Raw genomic sequence first — 21193 nt, forward strand, 5'->3', positions numbered from 1 at the left:
TGCGGGCGTGCTGGAGATGTACCACCCTGCTGAACCCTGAGACCACCTTCCAGTGGGGAAGGGGAGGAGAACAAGATGGTTTGTCATTGGGACGGGGTGCAAGAACCAGCCACAGGCCGTCCAGAAGGGCCGATACGGGGAGAGCTTTGTGGTGCTGCTCCAAGGGAGTGCAGACACTGCAGGCACCAGGAGCTCCTGCCAGGGCGGACAAGGGCTGTGTCAGGCAGAGGAGGGGCTGGAACATTCCCGGGTTTTAGGTGATGGAGAATTGGTTTCCAGAAAGACAGAGGAGTGGGTTTTTCCTATTTTCTTCAAATCCCAAAGGACTTCAGGTTTTGCTTTCCGTCTCTGCCCTCCTCTGCACCACCTCTCGCCCGCTGTGTGCCCTAGGCCAGTAACTGGTACCCCTCTTTTCCTGCTGGTGAACTGCGGCTGAACCATCCCTTTGACCTGCTGAATCCTGACTACTTTATTAGTCCGGGTTTCCGATGCCCCAAAGGCCAGCGGGGCACGGCTGGGACGCCGGAGGGTCCGCGGCTCCTGCTCGGGGCTGCACCGGGTGCTCCTGGGCTGCGGCTTCCCAAGACCAAGACAGGAATGAAGGTGCACAGGCCTCAGGTGGCAGCTCGCATGGCCTTTCCCAGCTCCATTTCTCTGAGTTCCAGAAAGGTGGAGCAGCAGACGTGTCCCCCACTGCCTGCAGAGCACTCGGTCGAGCCCTCACATCGCACCCGACATCGCAATGCATCGCATTCCTCGGCCTCCCTGTCCGCTCCCAGCCCCTCATGGCCCAGAAAACAAGGTGCCCAGGCACACTGTGGCTTTTACAAGTTTGTGCCACCCCACTGCGCCCATCACCCCGCTCCAGCTCTCCTAGGATTTGGGTTTCCCTCCTGCAGGGACCACTGACACCTCCCTTGGCCACCGCCGCCAGCTGCGCTCGGTGGTGAAGAAGAATGTTTGCATTGGCTCGGGACTTTGGCTCAGTTTTTGTGTATATAAGGCAGAACTGGTTTTCCTTTTTATTTTTTAGGCATCGGTGAAAATAAAAGCGAGCAGGAATCCCGCGCGCCACAGGTTTGTTGCTGTCTCCTCCCGGCCCGCGGGTGCTGCGGCAGGGGAGGGATGCCGGCACCGGGGTCGCACCAGTGCTGATGCTCCTGAGTGTGTCCGGGGTCGGGAACGAGGGCTCCTGCCCAGTCCCACCAAAACCGGTGCAGATGGATGTCTCGACGCAGCAGCCTTGTCCCTGTGGCACGCGGCGTGCCCATCCCACAGGGACATTGCTGGGGGTGACACAGCCTTTGCCACGGAGAGGGCTGGCCGTGCCGGGCGACCCGATGGCTGCAAACGCACAGCCCAGGGGCCGCCGGGAAAAGGGTGAGGCTGGGCTTGGGCTGGCGGAGGCCAAAGAACAAGGCCAGCTGCCCACGGACGTGGCCACCTCCCATTGGCGCCTCCTGGCCTCTAATCTTGTTTTATGGCTGTTGACGGGCTGAATATCCTCCTTGTCCAAGAAGAGCAAACAGAGAACGAGGATGTGAGATAGTGCCTGGGACAGCTGGCATTGGTGCCCGACGCTCTCCTCTCTCCATCCCAGCCCCGTCCCCCCAGTCCTGCAGGGTACCGTGCAAGGGGCTGCCCTCGAATCCCAGCTCAAAACGGCTCCTCAAGCCCCCACATGTGTCAAGTGTCGCCTGGAATGAGGCAGGAATGTGTGTGCCAAGGTGCCCGGGCAGGGCAGGTAGCTATGGAGGGACACCTAATGCAGGATAAAGTCCTCATGGGTGGAGGAGACGGAGGAGCAGGGGCAGTGTGAGGTGGCACTGCAGAGAGAGTGACAGTGCAAAAGGTTTTTTCCTGACATTGCAACAGCGGCTGCACCTACTGCTGTGCCCTGGTGACCCCGAGGTCACCCGTACGGTGCCTGGGCTGCCCGCGGCATGGGACCACCGCCTCCCTGCACCCCTGCAAGGGCACACGGGGCATCAGGAGCTAAAGCAGGCTGTGGGAGACAAGGGGAATGGAGCTAGTGCCGTATGGGAAAAGGGATGGGACTGGACAGACCACCTGCCCAAAGAGCTGGGCTGGACTGGGGAAACTGGGGTCCACTTCTGTGTGGAGGCTCCAGTGCAGTGCCCATAGCCAAGGGCTGGCTCTTCCACATGCATCCTCCTCCCTTGCTGGGCTTTATCCTGCCTTTGACATCCAATTTTGTCATCACCAGGTGTGGACTGGCTGGTGGGATCCTGCCCTGGCAGGGGATGGGGTGGTGGCAGCCCAGCCCCGGGCATCACCGTCACCTGCAAGGTCTTGCTCAAGGGGGAAGCTCAAAGGGGAACAGAGTCCTGGAGGGGGATGAAACGTGCATCTCCCAAATTCCCTTGCTGCATTGGAGTGTCCATGGGTGTGCACAGGGCCGGGCTGGAGGGAAGATGCTCCGCCGCCCACCCAGAGAGGCTGCGGGTGCCGTTGACAGGATGAAATTCCAACTGATACCCTAATCTGGCGCCTGCCTGTTTGCACAGCAGGGTAAAAGTCCAGCGAGCCGTGGGCTGTGCCCTTGGGTCCCTGCCGCCCGTGTGTGCACAGGGAGCCGGCGCTGGCGGGAAGAGGCAATAAATGTGCCCACACGCCCAGCCACCCCTTCCCCCAACACACACACACGCCCCTTGGTCGGGTGACGAAATGCATCTGCTGCGTCCCCGCTCCCGTGTCCTCCCCTGCCTCCCTCCAGCCGTCGTTTGGGCAGGGATGGGTGAGCCCTGCGGGGTCCTCCCCATGCCAGGAAAAGGGCTGGTGGACCCCATGTCACCACCAGGTTTGGGACCTTTGGTACAAACCTCCTGGACACGTGTCACATTGACGGTTGCACCCCCAGCAGGTGACAGGCACCCAGTTCTAGCACCTGCAGCAGCTGCCTCTTGAGTCCCACAGCCCCACATGGAGCCTGGTCCTTATGGGGACAGCCTGGACCCACGGTCGGAGGACCCTGACCCCAACAAGCCCCCACAGTTTCTTCCTGTTCCTTCCTCCGTGCTTCCCACCGGCTCCTGCTTCCTGGCTGCACCCCTCCTCGGAGAAATCTTGAAACCATCATCAAAATAAGGCCACGCACACCAGGTGGCCAAAAACACCGCCAGCCTGCCAGCAGCCTCCGGCATGGCACGCTTCCCGGCGGTGACTAACTGGAGCGCCGCTGCCGTTGTCACCTTCCTCGTGTCTTGCGGAGTGGATCTGGGCACGGTCCCATCTTGCTGTCAGCCACCTTCTCGCCTCTTCCCGGGCGGCTGACGCCGGGATGCGGGTGGGTGCCCGAGCAGTGGGGGCCAGGGTGTTTCCCCAGCCTGAGTGCTGCCTTCTCTTTTCCCACTGGGCAAATGCCTGTCGGGTGCTGCATCGGGATGGAGAGCCGCATGTTTGCTTTCCTGCAGCCCTACCACCCCGCTGAGCCTGTGCTTCAGCCCACGGGAAGGGAAAGGTTTACTTGATGTCCCGGGGGGGGCTCAGGGGTGGGGTGGGAGAAGGCAAAACTTGCTAGAAACTGGTTGCAAGCCCCATGTGTGCACCCTAGTGCTGGGCCCTTGGGCATCAGGACATGGGGACAGCTGTGCAACACCGCTGTCCTCCACCTGAGCTCTCCTGGGTTTTCTGGGGTCCCTGGACTGCGCTGCTCCTCATGGGAACACCCCTCCAGCTCCTACTGCCTCTGGTGGGTGCTGTTCCACCAGGTGCATCTCTTGCCAGCTCCAGGGCGATGCCAGACTCGAGCCAGCTCTGCAATGAGATGCTGGAGCACCCCAAATGCCTGGGGTAGAGTGTCCACTCCTGGGTGGTCCCAGGAGATGGAGAGCTGATGGTGCTACCGGAGCAGCACCAGCCAAGCCAGAAAGGGATCTCCAGACGCAGAGCACCCCACCGGCGGTGGTATTAACGTGAACATTTCAGGGTTGTATCAGCCCTGGATGTCTCTGCTGGTAAACACTGCCCCAGAGACAAGAAGTCAGGGGCTTGAAGTCCACCCAGGGAAGGACATGGACCTGGTGGAACGGGTCCAGCAGAGGGCCACAAAGATGATCCGAGGGCTGGAGCCCCTCTGCTATGAGGACAGGCTGAGAGAGTTGGGGTCGTTCAGCCTGGAGAAGAGAAGGCTCCGGGGAGACCTTAGAGCCCCTTTCAGTCCCTAAAGGGGGCTACAGGAAAGATGGGGAGGGACTCTTTATCAGGGAGTGTAATGATAGGACACAGGGTAACGGCCTCAAACTGGAAGAGGGTAGATTTAGATTGGATATCAGGAAGAAATTCTTCACTGTGAGGGTGGTGAGGCGCTGGAACAGGTTGCCCAGGGAAGTTGTGGCTGCCCCGTCCCTGGAGGTGTTCGAGGCCAGGCTGGATGAGGCTTTGAGCAGCCTGGGCTGGTGGGAGGTGTCCCTGCCCAGGGCAGGGGGTGGGACTGGGTGATCTTTAAGGTCCCTTCCAACCCAAACCATTCTGTGATTCTGTTTGTGCAGGGCTCAGTCCATGCTGGCAAGACGGGGCTGGGGCAGCTGTAACAAGGTGGCACCAGCCTCTCCCCTCCTGTGCCACAACGGTGGCCACGAGATGCGTCTCTTTAGGTGGATCCCAAGTGAAAAACCCAAAGGGGTGATTCAGGTCATGCAGGCACGAAAGGCAAACAAGGCATCCCTGCCCCGAACAGGAAGGGTGAGGCTGGGACAGTGCCCAACATGGCCCCTGGCTACCAGCCTGGCCAGCTCTAGGCTCAGCAGCATTCCCCACCAGCATCCCGGCAGAGGGAGAAGTTGAAGGCAGGTAAAACCTGGATGGGTGAATTCCCGAAGACTTTTTCTTTTTTTTTGAGGAAGCTGTGAGTGTGCGAAAAAAAGATGTTTGTTGGGTTATATAGTTTGCTCCTTCCTCCTTTCCTGCTGGGAAATCCGGGTAAATGTTAGCACTGTGCAAACGCTGAGCCACTTCATCACGTTGGATTCTGCAGAAACGTGTCTTTACGCTCGGGATCCATTTCCTTTCCGGGAAAATTTTCAGAAGTGCTTGGAGGGCTATAGGAGCACGACGATATCAGGGAGATTTGCTCTTATGTTGGGCAGCCTGGGTCCTCTCGGTACCAGCCCTGTCATTGTCCTCCATGTCCCCAGTGCTGCCTGCTCAGCCTTAAACCCGAGCAAAGCAGCTGGGGACCAGTCTGGGGCAGGTTGGAGCACCACGGGGCATTTGCAAGAGAAAGTGACGCACACACCCTGATGGACTGGGCACAGTCCAAGGAGAAAGTGAAGGACAAAAGGATATTATTGAGGGAAAGAGGCGATACTGTGGGTCCAGAGGCAGACAGCAGCTCTCCTGGTACCACACTGGCCCTGGGGCATGTGGGGTTGTCCCCTCTTGCAGCCCCACAGGGGACATTTCCCACCATGGAAGTGGGAGAAGCAGCCACAGATCAGCTCTCTGCCATCTCAATGGGGATTTGACCGAGCATAATGGGGAAAATCCCACATCTCCCTGGGTTTAGAGGCTGTAGAATCCCACTGATGACTTAACAGGGACATCTGAACCCTGGAGATGTGACATGTGCGCCAGCACTGGGATGATGATATGATGGACTCAGGATCGCTCTTGCCCCCAGGATGGTTGGGATGTACTGGTCCTACCCCAAGGGACTGATGGCTGTTGAGCATCCCCTTCCCTGGGCTGGGGACTGGGCTGGGGCAACACAGGGAGAAGCCACTTCTGACCTGCTCAGGCTGCAGCCGTGTCCTGCCATAGGAAAATCAGCTCAGAGCCGGACAGAAAGGTGTTGGGAGCATCTGGGATCTGCACTCGCACTGGTGCCACCACTGCCTGGGGCACGTGGGAGCCGCGGGATGGCCAGTGGCAGGATGCCTGCAAAGTCAGGTCCGTCCCTAGGGAGACCTGACGCATTCATGGCATGAGTAAGGCAGCAGCCATTCCTCCTGGGGGCTGAGGTCCCGGACACCCCCCTGGCAGGGGTGCGTTTGACAGACAGCCCTTCTCCAGCCTGCCGAGAGCCGTCCCCTCCTCCTTCCCTGCTCAGCACGCAGCCATCCTCAACTCCAGGCAAACCTTTCCTCCAGCCCTGCTCCCCCTGTCCCCCCCCCACGCCGCCTCCCCCGGCCCCGCCAGCCCGGCCGGCAGGAAAGTGGCACCCCTCCTCGGCTGTCATCGCTGCGCCCGCTCCCCCTTCTCCCTCCCTACCGCCGGAGAAAGCGAGAGGAAAAAGTGCCGGAGCGGGGAGCGCATAGCAACAGGATTCTGGGATGAAGAAGATTCGGCAGCAGCATCTCCGGGAGGTGAGAGCCGGGATGAAGCGGGGGTGCCCCCCAGGGCTGGGAGCCGGGGAGCGGGGGGCACAGCATCCCCATCACCCCGTGATTCCCAGCCCGGGGACCCTCCGTGAGCCGCCGACAGACTTTTCCCCGGCAGGGATTGCAAACGGGGATAGTGTGCGTGCGTGAGGATGAAGCGGGATGGTGGGGAAGAGGGATGGGGGTGTGTGGGGGGGTACATTTCGTAACGGCTGCTCCTGCCTCGCTGCAATTAGCGGGCCAGAGAGGCCCTGCGCTGCCGGCAGAGCTGCCTGCTGCCCGCTCCGGCTGGTGGGGGCTCTCTCCCATCCCTCCCCTGCGAGCGGGGGCTGCGGGCGAGGGTTCGTGTTGTGTCTGGGCGGGCGGCCGTGGGTGGGCACCGGGGGCAGAGCCGGCTCCCCGCGGCGGGGCTCCCCGGGGACGCTGCTGCCGCCACCCCGGGGACTGCCCGGTCCCGGGGGGTGCTGAGGGATTCCCCCCCCTCACCGGGATGGGCACAGGGAACCGGGCAGCTGCTTCTCCACCTGCAGCTGGGATTGCCTCCTCCTCCACAGGAATTAAAGGCGTCAGGGTAGTGCTGGACCCTGAAGCCCCCTGGCCCCCTTTGGCAGCTGGCAGAGCTAGAAACCCTTTTTATATCCTGCTGGAAACCTTTTATAATCCCGGCTTTCAGGTTTTTCGATCCTAGGCTCCCCTCCACAGCCACTTTGCCCTTACCAGGCTCTCTGGTCCCTGCCTCCCCCCATGCTGGGGACCAAGCCCCTTCTCATGCCCATCCCGCATGGGGACACGGTGGTGCAGGGTGGCAGAGGCTGGCGGCCACAGCTCCCTCATGGGGACACGCTGCTGCTGCTGGTGGGTCACCCCTTCCCAGAGCATGCCAGGCAGCCACCCAGTGCTGTGAGCCCCTGGGGCTCTGCTCTCTGCCAAGCCATGCCGCTAACCACAGGGCAGGGCGACCCCAACCTGTGCCAGCCTTCAGATGAATGATAACCCAGGAGAGTTTCATCCCTGCCGGAAAATTCCTACACTGGGACATGATTTAAAAAAGCCAGCAGTGGCCTGGTGAAAGCCAGCAGCTGTCTGATGGGCCTGGCAACCTCAGGGCTGCCTTTCTCCGCTGTTTGTTTGGAGGCATCACCCGGCTCTTGACTCTCCTCCTTTTTCCTACAAATTGCTTTTTCAGATGACTTTGTGACTGCAAGATCCATTAGAAGTTGTCTTTGTCCCTTCCAAAGGCTTTCTGAGACGCTTGAAAGAATTGCTCTGCTGCTGGTGATCCTGTTTAACATTTATTCAGGAATTCATTTAGTCCCACAGCGATCATCTGGAATAAAAAGCAGATGTCTCCGAGTTATTTTCCCCATTGCCGGTGATGCTCAGGGCCCTGCTGGCCTTGATTACCCAAAAATACTCTTGCTGAGCTCCAGATGGAGAACCTGGTGCTCACAGCCACCCAGCACCTTGGGACCACCGTGTCCGATGATGGCATCGGGCTTACCCAGAGCCATTGGTGGCCATTGGCATTTGCACAGCCCCAGCTGCAGCGCCTGCCCTGGGACCTCAACAGCCTCCTCTCCCTCTCCCTTTGATCCGCTTCCCATCAGTGAGCCGGGATTTTTAAGCCTTGTCACCAGACATGTTTTAGACATATGGAAATTCCTCTGTAATAGAGAAGATCTTTCTCAGGCTCTAAGGATTTCAGGATGGCTTTTGCATATTATAGTATTTCCAGAAGAGCTGAGTGGATGTTTTTTATTCGTTTGCTTGTTTGCTTTGGGGGGTTATTTGGTAGAAAGGGGCTTAAAGCCCAGGGAGGACAGTGGTGGGAGCCAGGGTTTGGGCTGCCCTTCCCCATACCCAGGCACGCTGCCAACCCGCATCCTCCTGCCTGAGCCTCTGCCCTCCTCTGCCTGCCACAAACCGCCTCAAACCTTCCTTTCCAAGGGTTTGGGGATGAAAAGCCATAAACGTTTGCGGCTGTGCGTGCTCCCCGTGCTCTGGACATCGCTGTAATGAGTTTGCTTCAGCCTCAGCAACCTCCAGCCCCCAAACCAGCTCCAGCATCGCTTGCTCCCTCTTCTGGCATGTGCTGGGGGAAACCGGGGTTAGCGCAGCCCTTCAAGGGGCGCTTCCACTCCATGGAGACGCTTTATTTGCTTCACTTTCTAAGAGATATTCCATTTCAATTAATTTGTAGGTTGGTTTGTGTTTTTTTTTTTTCTTCTCGAAGAGATTAACGAGCAATTCGAACTAATCTGAAGTAGTGACTCACACGTTACAGACGCGCTGTGCTCGCACGCGGCTGGGATCCGCAGGGGAGAAATCTGGCGTCGGGTGACATTTCTCCCGACCGAAGGCTGTGGCCCACGAACAAAACACCGACAAAATAACCCCACAACGCCAATTTGACTGGAGACAAAATAGGATGGAAGAGTAACTTTAATCTGGCTGGGTTTTTTCATGGATACAGCCGAGTTTTGCGCTGGTTTAAGTAAATAGGTTTACAGAAAATAATCAGCACAGGGCAATTTCCTTGTGGAAGCCAGCTCTTATCTTGGCAGAGACTAAAGTGCTTTTTTCTTCTCGGTGACCTTTGCTTTGCTGACTTCTTTGGGAGCATCTTCTGGTGAATAATGGGCAGTGATGCCGTGTTCAGAGAGGACGCGGTTGCCAAGGGAGCTCTTAGTCCCCGTCTGTTTATAACCGCGAGACGGGAGCCCAGTTTGAAAGATGGCAGTTGACGGTGGAAAGCACTAGAGCAATATCGTAGCACTGGAGCACTTCGGCTGCTGCCGAAAAAGAAAATTCCTGTTATGACAAAGGCTGAAAGGGAGCATTAATCCTATAAAAAGGGCCGGAATCGAGCCAGCGCGTGGGATTTCCAGCAGCCTGAAGGAGAGAGGTGTGCATTTCTCTGCTATTTGGGACAAAGCTGGGCTGGAATCCTTAAATACTGCATTTTGTGATTCATTTTAAGCCAGGCAAATAGGCCAGGCTTTCTGTGATTTTTCTGGAAAGGCTATGATTTGGGGCTTTTTGGGGTATTATAGTCATGGAGCAGCCTCCGTGTGTGTTTTCCAGCAGCATCCCTGGCCGGTTCCTCCCCAGCCTGCCCGATGGGGACTGCAATGTCACCGTCCTTGGGGTCTATCTGACTCCTGAGCACTCTCTGCTTTCTGCCCTGGGACCCCAAATTTAAACTGCAGAGCTCCAGCTAAAGATGTTAATAAGTCATCACTGAGACACAGGTGACAAACTACATCCCATGGACTTTGAAGAGGGTGACCGGGATGGTGACCACGCCGTGTAGAGTTTGGAAAAGGTCTGGTTGGTTCCTTTCTTTTGTTTTTGTTGCTTCTGTGTTGATTTCCATGCTACACCTGATGGATGGACACCTGCATTTCATGAGGTCATCAGCTCCAGGGATGCCCTCTTGCAGCTGTTTAGGATTCAGGCAGAGGTGCAGGAATCAGGCGAGAGGATTTAATGATCTCCCAGCGTCCCTCCTTGCTGTTTTCCTGTGATGCAAGCCTGGAAAGCAAGAGATTCCCAGACACTGTGATGGACTGGGAAGCGTTATTTTTTGGGGAAGGCCAAACTGTGACGGCCCCCCATAGGTCCTGTCCCCACCCGGCAGGGACCTTTGTGAATACAGGTTTTTAGCAGCTGAAACTTTTGGGAGGTCTGTTGCAGAGCAGCCTGGCCATCGCCCGCAAACACAGGTTGGTGCGGGTCATGCCCGCTGTGTGAGCTGGGCTAATTAGCAGGCACGGCCACGGTTTGGAGAAGCTGCTAAGCCGGAGAGCTGTGTTCAATTGCAGCAGGAGGGCTGCCAGGTAGCAACGGTTTTATAGCAACAGTATTATATTTGGGTCGCGTTTTGGCTTTTCAGCCTGTGTTTCTGAAGGTTTTTCTTCTTGGCTTTGTGATGATGACGTCCAGTGGGGATGGGCTTTTAATGGTGGCGTTTAGTGCATTTCAGGTTGCCTTTGGGAAGAATTTGCCCCGACTCGTCCTGTCCCTCGAGGCGTTTGCACGCCGGCTGGGGACGGGTTTGTCACCATGCTGGGAGCCTTTGGCGAGAGCGTGCTGGCAGCCCCGGGGTGCCGGTGGCTGGAGAAGTGGGGCGCACCCTGCGAAGGGTGGGAGCATGCAGCCTTCACCATCGGTAACGCAGCTCCGTGTCTCCATGGGAACCGGCAGCAGGAGCATCCTGTGGTCCGGCTGGAGAGGAGGAGGAGGAGAAGAGGAGGTGGCTGCCACCTTCCCAGGTGGCTGCAGCAGGGAGCTCTGATCTCCCAGGGGACAGAGGTCTGCTGCTCATGGATGCAAGGGGATCCACACCTCGTTCTGCCTGACCCCTCCAAATCCAGGCCCCTTTCCCTCAGCCACATCCCATGGGCTCGTTCCCTGTAAGTGCAGGAACTCAGGGACACAGAGTTGGCTGCTTTTATCTTTTGAGAGCCCAGGAAGAAAGGAAGGTTCCCAAATGAGCTCCTCCTACCCTGGTCCTGGTGCCTTGTCAGCAGGGACCCCAGCATCCTTCTGTCTCTGTGCCTCAAAACCAGCCGAACCTGATATATCCCGGGGCAGGATCCTCATCCCACCCCTTTTCGCTGCCCAGCCTTGCCGAGGGGATATCTGCGACGGGATCTCACCCGGCAGCTGCTGGCTGAGGCTTTCAGCTTTGGTGACTGCAGGTGGGATGGGATGTTTTCCCCAGTCTCCCGAGGCCAGGAGGTTGGGGAAATTCGGGTAGACCAAACATCTCACTGCAGACCTGATGTAAACGCACACACAAGCACCGAGGAGCCCTCCGCCCTGCCTAAATGTACCGCAGGACTCGCACCTCCCTCTTGCGGGAGGAAGGGAATGGGTTAATCCCCTGCCCGCTGAAGAGCTGCCTCTGCCTCTGATCCAGGGCAGATGAGAGAAGCTGGAAGGAGCTCTCTCAGCAGGGAAAACTGGGAGCAAGTTGCTAAATCCCCACAGTGTAGGCTTTTGGCAGTTGAAAAAGGGTGAAAAATGCACGGAGCGTGTAATGGCAGGCGAGTGCCCGGCATGGCAGGGGCACATGGGGCTGGGGTGTTGTGCTCCCTGGAATGCCGGTGGTGACTCTTCCCCTGCTGTCTTCATGCCCATGCTCTGCAGGAGATCAGGAAAGTTTATCGTGGCCCCTTGCAAGGAATTATTGGGAAACTAGGGTTGCAAGATGGGTCTTGGCCTCCAAGGGTGAACTGGGACCATCCTGCCTTTGCCAGGGGAGTTCTGGCCGCGTGGGATTTCATTTATCCCATTCCCTTGAGCAGCAGCAGAGCAGGACGCCATCGGCTGGGCTGATGACAGAGCTGCTGGGACAGGGTGTCCCCAGGGGACAAATGTTTTGGGGGTCACAAATTCACACCTGAGATCTCAATGCTCCTTCCCTCTCTCCTGCTCTTCCCCCACCCATTTTTATTCCTTCCCTTGGCCCCCATCTGTCTGCCCCCTCCCATCCCCTGCTCTCTCCTTCAGCCGGTGACGCCAGAGCTCCTGGTGAGTCCCAGCAGCCAGGACGGGGACCTGGGCTCTGAGTGCCCAGAAGACAGAGGGAACTGGACGGGGCGGCTGGATTTCCTCCTCTCCTGCATCGGATACTGCGTGGGCCTCGGAAATGTCTGGAGGTTCCCCTACAGGGCTTACACAAATGGAGGAGGTACTCGAGCGTCGCTGAGCTGGGCTGGTGGGATGTGTCTCTGGAGAGATGTTACTTTTAGGGTGTTTTTCTTGCTTCTTGCAGGAGCGTTCCTGGTTCCTTACTTCATCATGCTGGCCATCTGCGGGATCCCCATCTTCTTCATGGAGCTGTCACTTGGCCAGTTCTCCAGCCTGGGGCCGCTCGCTGTCTGGAAGATAAGCCCTCTCTTTAAAGGTGCGTGAGTGAAGTCCAGAGCCTCTGCAGGGCCTCTGGAAGAGCTGCTTGATGAGGACATGGACCAGCAGTGTGGTCCTGTGGTCCTCACGGCTCTTGTTATAGAATCAAAGGTTAAATCCTGGGGGAAGGTGGAACAGACTGGACTTCTGGGTTAGCTGGTTTAGTAGCTGCAAGATATGTATGAGATCTATCAATCTTTAGAGTCTCTGGATGTCATGACCAGTTCTAGAAATTGTATGAAAATTATTAAGCCAGCTAGTGTACAAAATACAGCATCAAAGCTAAGCAATGACTGTTAAAGACAAAGGTAAGAATAAAGCATTCAAAAAAAAAAAAGGTCAAATCAAATACTCTTACTCTCAACATTAAGTTGGGATAAAATTATCTGTATGATGCAATAGATCATCAATTCAGAGAAGGCATGTCCAGAGGGAATAATGGCAATAAGAGGCTCCCCCCACCACCAGGCGAACCTCTGACTGGTTAAACATTTGGCTGCTGAGATCCAGTGTCTGACCCTGGTTTTGGATATGCTCCGCTTCGGAGAGGTGGCTCACTCCTTCTTTACCCTCTCCTTCCTCCAGGCGTTGGCATGGGCACGATCCTCATCGTCTCCCTGGTGGCCATTTACTACAATATGATCATTGCTTACGTTCTCTTCTACCTCTTTGCATCCCTCACAAGCGACTTGCCCTGGCAGCGCTGCGGCAACTGGTGGAACACCGACCTGTGCCTGGACCACCACGTCATCAAGGCGGGGAATGCCACCTTCCCCGTCAACATCACCAACACCGTCAGCCCCAGCGAGGAGTACTGGAGGTAAAGAGGTCAGCCTGACCTGGCCATGAGGACATGGTTGGGATCCAACCAGGGAGAGCATGGGGATGGGATGAGGGTTGAAGATCTGCACAGCTCGTGTCACGGTGGACACCCATGGTGGGCATTGTGGGTGCAGTGATGGGCTCTTGGGGTCAGCTGTGGGGGATATCTCACTTTAGCCATTGGGATCATGTCCCTGGGATGTGGGAGGTGTCCACGATCTAGCGCTGCTTTGCTGGCTTGGAGAAATGTTAGACTGAAATGCATCCCATGGCTGGACCGCTGGGAATTTGTTCCCAAGCTGCCAGACATCCCCTCTGGGCTCTTTCATGCATGGTGGAGAAATGACACCAACCACTCCTCTGCCAGCGCCTCGTTGCTCTCTCATTGCTGGGATTTTCGACAAGGTTATTTTTTGCAGCAGAGGCATTGCTAGGTCGAGAGAGGGCCTTTGGAAGAAGGCAAGGGGTGCCCGTGGCCCCTCACTGCTGGTTCTCCTTTCTCCCTAGCCGGTACGTCCTGCACATCCAAGGGAGCTCTGGGATTGGGAATCCCGGGAGGATCCGCTGGAACCTGTGTCTGTGCCTGCTCCTTTCTTGGACTATCGTCTACCTGTGCATCCTAAAGGGAGTCAAATCCTCTGGCAAGGTAAGGGCTGGACAGTCTCTTTGGAGGAACCTACAGTGATGCCCACCAGTGCCTGCACATCTGGGAAAGGGAGACCCATAAACAACGTCATTTGGACACCACCCACTTCGGGGATGGCTTGCACAGCCAGACGCCAGCAGGGCTGACACCACTGTCCCTGCTGCATCCCAAGGACCCCAGCACTGCCGGGGGATGCTGGAGGATGCAGTGTTCCACCATGGGGACAGGGCTGGGGGGGAGCACTCGTGCTGTGCTCTTGCTCCCGGCTCTCCCAGCTGGCTCTGCTCTCCTGCAGGTCGTGTACTTCACCGCCACCTTCCCGTACCTCATCCTGGTGATGCTGCTCATTCGTGGCGTGACCCTGGAGGGGGCCTGGAAGGGAATCCAGTTTTACCTCACGCCCCAGTTTGATCACTTGCTGTCTTCCAAGGTGAGCAGGATCTTGTGCAGTTTGTTCAAGACACAAAAATGAACCTTCTCCTGCCACCTCCAGCATGTAGCAGAGATGGTTCCTTTACCTGGGTGCCTTTTCTGGACAAGCCCTGACACAAAATCCTCTCTCTTGGTTGCTCCCAGACCTTTCAGCAATCTGTCTTTGCTCCACTCCTTGTCTATAGTTGTCCCGGTTGTCCCATACTTTGTCCTGAGCCCAAACCATGACCGTATCACTCTTCCCACCTGGCCCAGCCCTGTGCCTGCATTTCTGGCTGTCTGTGCAGGGGATGGCATGCTCACCACCTCCCCTGGGTGCCAGGACCATGGGCAGGATTAACCCAGTCCCTGTGATGGGCTGGGAGGTGACGATGGGTGCCTGTGGTGGATTTGGCTGTTCTGGTTTTCTCAAGCAATCTCAGCGTGCAGAGCAGGGAGTTTCCTTGGGTCAACAGTGTCGGTAGCAGAGACCACCCAGTTTTACAAGTGCACTTAATGCCATGCTAGGCTGGCTCTAAAATGTTCCCTTCCACTAGCCAGCTGGCCCACTACGAGTGTTAGCAAGGAAAGGCAAAGACCCCGTGACTGGAGGGGTGGAGAAGATGTGCTGGAGGCTCTGGGGAAGCATATTTCCAACTCCCTCTTCCTCAGGGGGAGGTTTCCAACCCTCTGCTCTCCTCAGACCTGCTTCCTTCCCCCAGGTGTGGATCGAGGCAGCCCTGCAGATTTTCTACTCCCTTGGGGTAGGCTTTGGGGGCCTCCTCACCTTCGCCTCGTACAACACCTTCCATCAGAATATCTACAGGTGGGAGCCAGCTGCTGTCTCCTAAAATCATGGGTTGGGGGGAGCCATGAAAACCACAGCTGGTGGGTTCAAAGCCAGCAGAAGCATGTGGTGCAGCACGTGGTCACCCAGCACTGTTCCTTGCCTGAGCACCTTACAGGTACCTGGCAGGTTGCACAGGCTCGCGAGGGACACAGGAAGGGAAAAGTCTCCTAAGCATCAAGACACAGCGTCTGGTTCAGAAGTTTTGGGGTGCAAGTGCTGAAGGCTAAGGATATTTGAGCCTAGTTATGCATGTTTGTCCTGTCCCCAGCATCCGTTGCAGGTCACCAGCAGAGAGGAGAGTCCGGGTGTTGGACATTTGAGCTGATTCCCTCCACTGGGGAAAGCAAGCCGAGGAGGAACCCCACAAAATGACCCATGTCATTAGATATACACTCCTTTTGACTCTGGAAAGCACATGCCAAGAGAGGTCCTGGAGGAGAATCATACTGGGTCACCTTACTGTGGCACCTAGGGCTGGCAATGCCACCGTGCACTGGTGTGGGGTGGGAAGGAGTGGACATGTTCCGAGCATCTTCTTTCTCCTCTGTAGGGACACCTTCATAGTGACCCTGGGCAATGCCATCACCAGCATCCTGGCAGGGTTTGCCATCTTCTCCGTTTTGGGCTACATGTCCCAGGAGCTTGGGGTCCCTGTTAACCAGGTGGCAAAAGCAGGTGAGGCCAAATGAAGCTCCTATCTCCTTCACCCTCTGCCTGGGTGCACTGAGGAGCATCCCTTCCAGGATGGAAGGCATCCAAGGGTGTCAGCATGTGGGCTGGAGCTGTATGCTCAGCTGGCCAGGAGGAGGGAACAGGGGAGACTGGTTCCTGCTGTGCAAACCTCGAGCAGCATCAAATGATGCCTAATAAAGACCTGAGCAAGGACCAGGCTGGTTCTTCTGCACCTCTCCACCCTCTGCTGCAGGACCCCTCCTGCACAACTTGCAGGAGCCCCAGCAGATCCCTGCTGAGGTGCTCCTCTCCTCTCCCTCTCCTCTCCCTCTCCTCTCCCTCTCCTCTCCCTCTCCTCTCCCTCTCCTCTCCCTCTCCTCTCCCTCTCCTCTCCCTCTCCTCTCCCTCTCCTCTCCCTCTCCTCTCCCTCTCCTCTCCCTCTCCTCTCCCTCTCCTCCCCCACGCCCAGTGCTATCACCCCCCTTCTCACCCTGCTGTCCTTTGCCTCCCCTAGGTCCTGGCCTGGCTTTCGTGGTGTACCCCCAGGCCATGACAATGCTCCCCCTTTCTCCATTCTGGTCTTTCCTGTTCTTCTTCATGCTGTTAACCTTGGGCCTGGACAGCCAGGTAAGGACGGATCCCACCAAGCCAGCTGTGGTGCCCAGGAGGCCCAGGGGACTCAGGGGACCCTCTTCTCCTTTGTGTGCAGTTTGCTTTTATGGAGACCATCGTTACGGCAGTGACAGACGAATTTCCCTACTATCTGCGGCCAAAGAAAGCTTCGTTCTCAGCTGTCATCTGCATTGCTCTCTTCCTGATGGGGCTCATCCTCACAACAGAGGTAAGGGTGTGGGGCTGGGTGCATCGTGGGAACTAGGTAGGACCTCATTTTAGGGAGGGTTTAGAGCAGGGGCTAAGTTTGCAGAGGCACATGTATTTGCATCAGCTAACAAGGTGGAAGAGAGACAGTCGATGAGCCTGGGCTTCCTGGGGATGTGAGGTCCAAGAGGAGAGACACCATGTTATTCCTGTCCCTGCAACCAACCCCATAAGGAGAACAATGTCTCCTGAGGGTGCCTGACCACTCTCTTCCCCAATGCCCGCAAAGGGCTGAAGTGTCCCCAAAAGTGGGAAGATAAGGGGGTTTATTGGGGTGCTGGTCGCAGGGATGCTGGCCACTGTGCTTTGCCTCCACAGGGTGGGATGTACTGGCTGGTCCTGCTGGATGACTACAGCGCTGGCTTTGGTCTCATGGTGGTGGTGATCACTACCTGTCTCGTGGTGACACGTGTCTATGGTAAGGGTGTCTGTCCCCACAGGGGCATGGGGAAGGGTGGGCTGTCTGTATGAAGAGAGGGATTTAGAAGGAGTGGTGGGGGAGCCATCAGCCTTGCAATGGAACGTGAAACACCTCTGCTCCCACCACTTGTTTCTTCTTGGCCATCGCTGGCTTCACCTCTCCAGAGATACTTGGGGTGCTGAGCCTGGTCCCTCAGACAGGACCAGCTGGGCCCACCTTCCTGCATCTCCCAGCTGGGAGGGGAGACACTTCTTTGCTGTAGAGGATGCAAACCACCACTTTTGGTCGGTGCAGGGCTGCCTGGTACAGGCACCTGGCTCTGGGGAGGGATCATGGCTTCTGAGTCCCTCTCCCTCTCTCTCCTCCAGGCATGAAAAGGTTCTGCCGAGATATCCACATGATGCTGGGCTTCAAACCAGGGCCCTACTTCAGAGCCTGCTGGATGGTCCTGTCCCCGGCAACAATGATGGTAACTGCTCACTTGAGGTGTGGGATGGAGAGCTGCAGTGGTGCCAGTATCCCTGGATGACGTCCCCTTGCAAGAAGTTGCTCTGCTGACGTCTGGTGCCCCAGGGACCATTTTGGTTCTGCTGGGAGGTTTCTGGGCCTTTTTTGAGCATGAGACCTTCAGCGGGCTCTGGGCTGACCTCTCTTTCTTCCCATCCCGCAGGCTCTGCTGGTGTACAATATCGTCAAGTACCAGCCCTCCGAATACGGCAGCTACCGCTTCCCTGCCTGGGCCGAGGTCTTGGGCATCCTCATGGGAGTCCTCTCCTGCCTGATGATTCCCGTGGGCATGGTGGTGGCTGTGCTCCGAGAAGAAGGGACGCTGTGGGAGGTAGGAGGTGCTGGGGCCCTGCATTGCTGGGAAGAACCCCAGAAATGTGCAGGGATGACCACAATCCCCTGCCGAGCCCGTATCCCGGAAATTTCTGCACCCTCTCTCCTGGAGGTGTGTGTCCCCATCCCTCCTTGCTGCCCATGGGGTGTGAGAGACAGCGCGTCCCAGGGCATTTCCAGCAGCGTCCCTTCCTGCGATGCCAGGCAGGCACTGGGTCACGCTGCTTCCCAAGGGGCAGCCCTGTGAACATCCCTGTTATGCCTTGCCCGGCGGGGAAGTACGTTGACCCTAGCTTGGGGCAGGCATGGACACGTGGGACTTTGCACCCATTTTGCCGGAGCCATGACAGAGCGAGGAAGGCAGCTATTGGGCCGTGCAGGCAGCACAGGCAGGATCCCTCTGCTGAAAGGCTTTCCCCAGGGGCAGGTTATGGAGCTGCTGGCTGCTCACAGCCTTCCCAGCCCTGGATGCTCGCCCCAGGCTGTTAAAAGCAGAGGCAGCAGAGCTTGCTGCCCTCCCTAGGCAGCAGCTCAGCGGCTGGAGCCCTGGCTGGCTGTGATCTGTCTTAGCACAGCCACGGCCATGGTGGCATGGCCAGGAGAGCCCTTGGCTGAGGCTAACCCTTGCCCGGGTGGCTCTAACCCCACACCGCAGGGTCATAGCCCTACACCAGCGCCCAGCTCCTGCAAGCCCTCCCCACCAGTACCTGCAGACCACAATAACCTCCCCAGCCCGCAGCACTTACACAGAGCTGCCATCCCAAAAAGCTTCAGGACAGGCTTCTGGCTCCATCCCATCCTCACGGGAGGCTCTCCCAGCCCCGCCGGGAGGGGTGGGTGAGCTGTCGGGAGGGGAGCAGAGAGGGTGCTGGTGCCCGTGCTCCCCCCCACCTGTCCCCTCGCAGCGAGTCCAGCAAGCCAGCCGGCCCGCCATGGACTGGGGCCCGTCGCTGGAGGAGAACCGAACTGGCATGTACGTGACGAGCCTGGCCGGCAGCCAGTCCCCCAAGCCGCTGATGGTCCACATGCGGAAATACGGGGGCATCACCAGCTATGAGAACACGGCCATTGAGGTGGACCGGGAGATCGAGGAGGAAGAGGAGGAGTCCATGATGTGAGGGGACCTGGCACCCCGTGGGCTGGGGGGGGGGTCATCCCCCCAGTTTGCACAGGTCGCACTGCGGCACTTCAGGATGGCTTGGGGGGGGTGTCTTTGGGGAGCTGCTGACCCTGCTGGCTTCCTCACCACCGCCCTGGCCCCACCAGGACGGAGCTGCTGCCCAGCCCGGTGCCCCCAAGATGTTTCTGTTCAGTGTGGCAAGCTGTGTGACGAGTCCGTGCGTTTGTGTGACAGTGTCTGGTGCGAGTGGCCGGGCTGTCCCCCTGCCACCCTCAGTCCCAGCCCTGCCCTGCCTGCGCAGGGATGCTCAGGATGCAGGGATGCTCGGGCTACAGGAGGTGTGGAGGAAAACTGGTCTTTTCTCTGCTCATGTGTATGTAACTCCGATAACCCATAAACACACGTGGCAAAGGGCTGTAATATCCTCCATGCCCTGAGGATGCTGTGTATCGGTGCGCTCTGCTCACACGGAGGTACTCCAGCAAAACCAGCGCGAATCAGTGGCCTGCTAAAGAAATCTGATCTAGTAAACGAGCAATTAAAGCACTTAAAAACAATTAGGGGGGGGAAAAAAAAAAAGGAAAAAGCTTTTTGGACCTTTCCAAGCTTGTAGATCCCCCAGGGACCTCAGTGGGTCGTGGCAGCGCTTCCCCGCAGTGCCTGGCAGGGCTGGGGTGAGCTGAAGGAAGGGAAGGGGATGGGTGACCTGTTCCCCATGCGTTCAGGTCCCAGCTGGACCCCGTGTCTGTCCCCCGGGACTGTCCCCAGCCCTGGGCGCTGCTTTTCCCAGGGAAATGCGAAGGGCTGGGTTTTGGTGCCTGTGTGTGATTTTTGGGGTAACTCAGTCCAGGGCCTGTATCCCAGAGACCCCATCTCCTGCCGACACTGCTGGGGCTTGCTGGGGAGCTCCTGGACCGGGCTGTTTGTACCCGACGCTGCCAGTCCCCATCACCCCGGTGTCATGTGCGCCTTCCCCTGTGTGCCGTCAGCTCGCCATTAAAAAGCGGTGTGTGACACATCCTCTGCGTGGGTTATTTGGGGGGTTCTCAGCATGCAAGAAGGGCAAGTCCAGAGGGGCTTCCATGAATGCAGGGCACAGTCCTCCTGGGCTTTGTCCTGAAAATCCTTGTCCTGGTCAGGTAAAAGCAAAAAACCCAGGAAAATTAGGGTTTATGTCTGGAATATGCATGTGGCCCTGGTGCACTGGGTTATTAACCCCATGGGCCATGGCAGCCCTGGGTCCAGCGCCGTGGGCTGAGTTTCCAAGGTAAACGCTGGCACAAGGCTGCGGTTTTCCTTAACGGTTGGGGAGATTTAATTATTGCCTTTGCCCTTCTGAGAGCATAGAGCCAGCTCTGACACCTTCTCTCCCTGCCCACCCACCTCTCCATGTCCGGGGATGCTGAGCTCCCTTCCCAGCTGGCTCTGCCTTTCCTTTTCCCTGCAGGACCACCAACGGCTTTCCACCTCCTCCTCGCCTTCCCCCACCGTGGCTGCAGCCCATGGGGGTGATGGGGATCCCCCAGCCCCAGCTTCTCTGGGCAACTGGGGCTCTGGCAGCATGACAGGGCTGCAAAGCATCTTGGGCTGCTAGCCCCCGGGTTAATCATTAGAGGCCGGCCATAAAAGTGTCGCTGATGGAAAGTTCAAGCCGTGGCGGCTGGGGAGCGGGGAGGGCCTGCCATAAACATTTATTGCCCCAATGAATCCCTCGCTCTAACCTTGACACTATTTACTGAGCAGAAGGCCTCAGGAGGTCACGGTGTTGCCCAGCCATCGCTGTGGGTGCTGGGTTGGTCCTGGGGGGGAGACACACAGGGGGTCTGCATGGTGTGATGGAGCAGGTGACAGGCTCGGGCACCGTGTCACTGCCGGACACAATGTGCCAGAGCAACCAGGACACCCTCCCACGGCACGGAGACGGAGGTGCCTTGGGCTGAGTAAGGTGCTCTGGTTTCTGCATGTCTCTGACCTTTTCCTACCCACATGGGGTCACGCCACATTCCCCAAATCCCCCCTGTAATTCCGGGATCCTCTGGGCTCTCTCTTGGCAGCTGCTGTCAATCAGGATGGCGTTGCAGAGCGATGGGAAGGACGGAGCAGAGACCACCAGAGATGTGGTGGGGAACACAGCTGATGGCGGTGAGAGGAAACCAAGGGCAAAAGGTGCTGGGGCAGTGGCACAGCCGGAGGACATGTCCCCTGGGCCGTGTGTGGCTGTGCGTGGGGGACACGTGGGACTCGCTGGTGGCAGCACGTCCTGCTCCCCGCACCG

At 57.7% G+C, this 21193-nt stretch overlaps 1 protein-coding gene across 1 annotated transcript; it reads left to right on the plus strand.

The window, feature by feature from the left end:
- The first annotated feature begins 5948 nt into the window (after positions 1–5948).
- On the plus strand, positions 5949–19936 carry SLC6A7 (solute carrier family 6 member 7). The gene is made up of 14 exons (XM_063349331.1): positions 5949–6326; positions 11859–12039; positions 12124–12255; positions 12843–13077; positions 13587–13725; positions 14021–14155; positions 14859–14962; positions 15537–15661; positions 16173–16285; positions 16368–16499; positions 16856–16955; positions 17327–17427; positions 17629–17796; positions 18704–19936. The coding sequence occupies exons 1-14, from the start codon at positions 6294–6296 to the stop codon at positions 18914–18916; spliced, it is 1911 nt and encodes a 636-aa protein (XP_063205401.1). The 5' UTR covers positions 5949–6293; the 3' UTR covers positions 18917–19936.
- Positions 19937–21193: the final 1257 nt, after the last annotated feature.

The sequence above is a fragment of the Chroicocephalus ridibundus genome, chromosome 11, assembly GCF_963924245.1.
Source record: "Chroicocephalus ridibundus chromosome 11, bChrRid1.1, whole genome shotgun sequence".
Taxonomy (NCBI): Eukaryota; Metazoa; Chordata; class Aves; order Charadriiformes; family Laridae; genus Chroicocephalus; species Chroicocephalus ridibundus.

Coding starts and splice junctions, on each gene's coding strand:
- SLC6A7 (XM_063349331.1), top strand. CDS start 6,294: ATGAAGAAGATTCGGCAGCAGCATCTCCGGGAG. Junction 14,156..14,858: donor ATCACTTGCTGTCTTCCAAG/GTGAGCAGGATC, acceptor TCCTTCCCCCAG/GTGTGGATCGAGGCAGCCCT. Junction 16,286..16,367: donor CCTTGGGCCTGGACAGCCAG/GTAAGGACGGAT, acceptor CTTTGTGTGCAG/TTTGCTTTTATGGAGACCAT.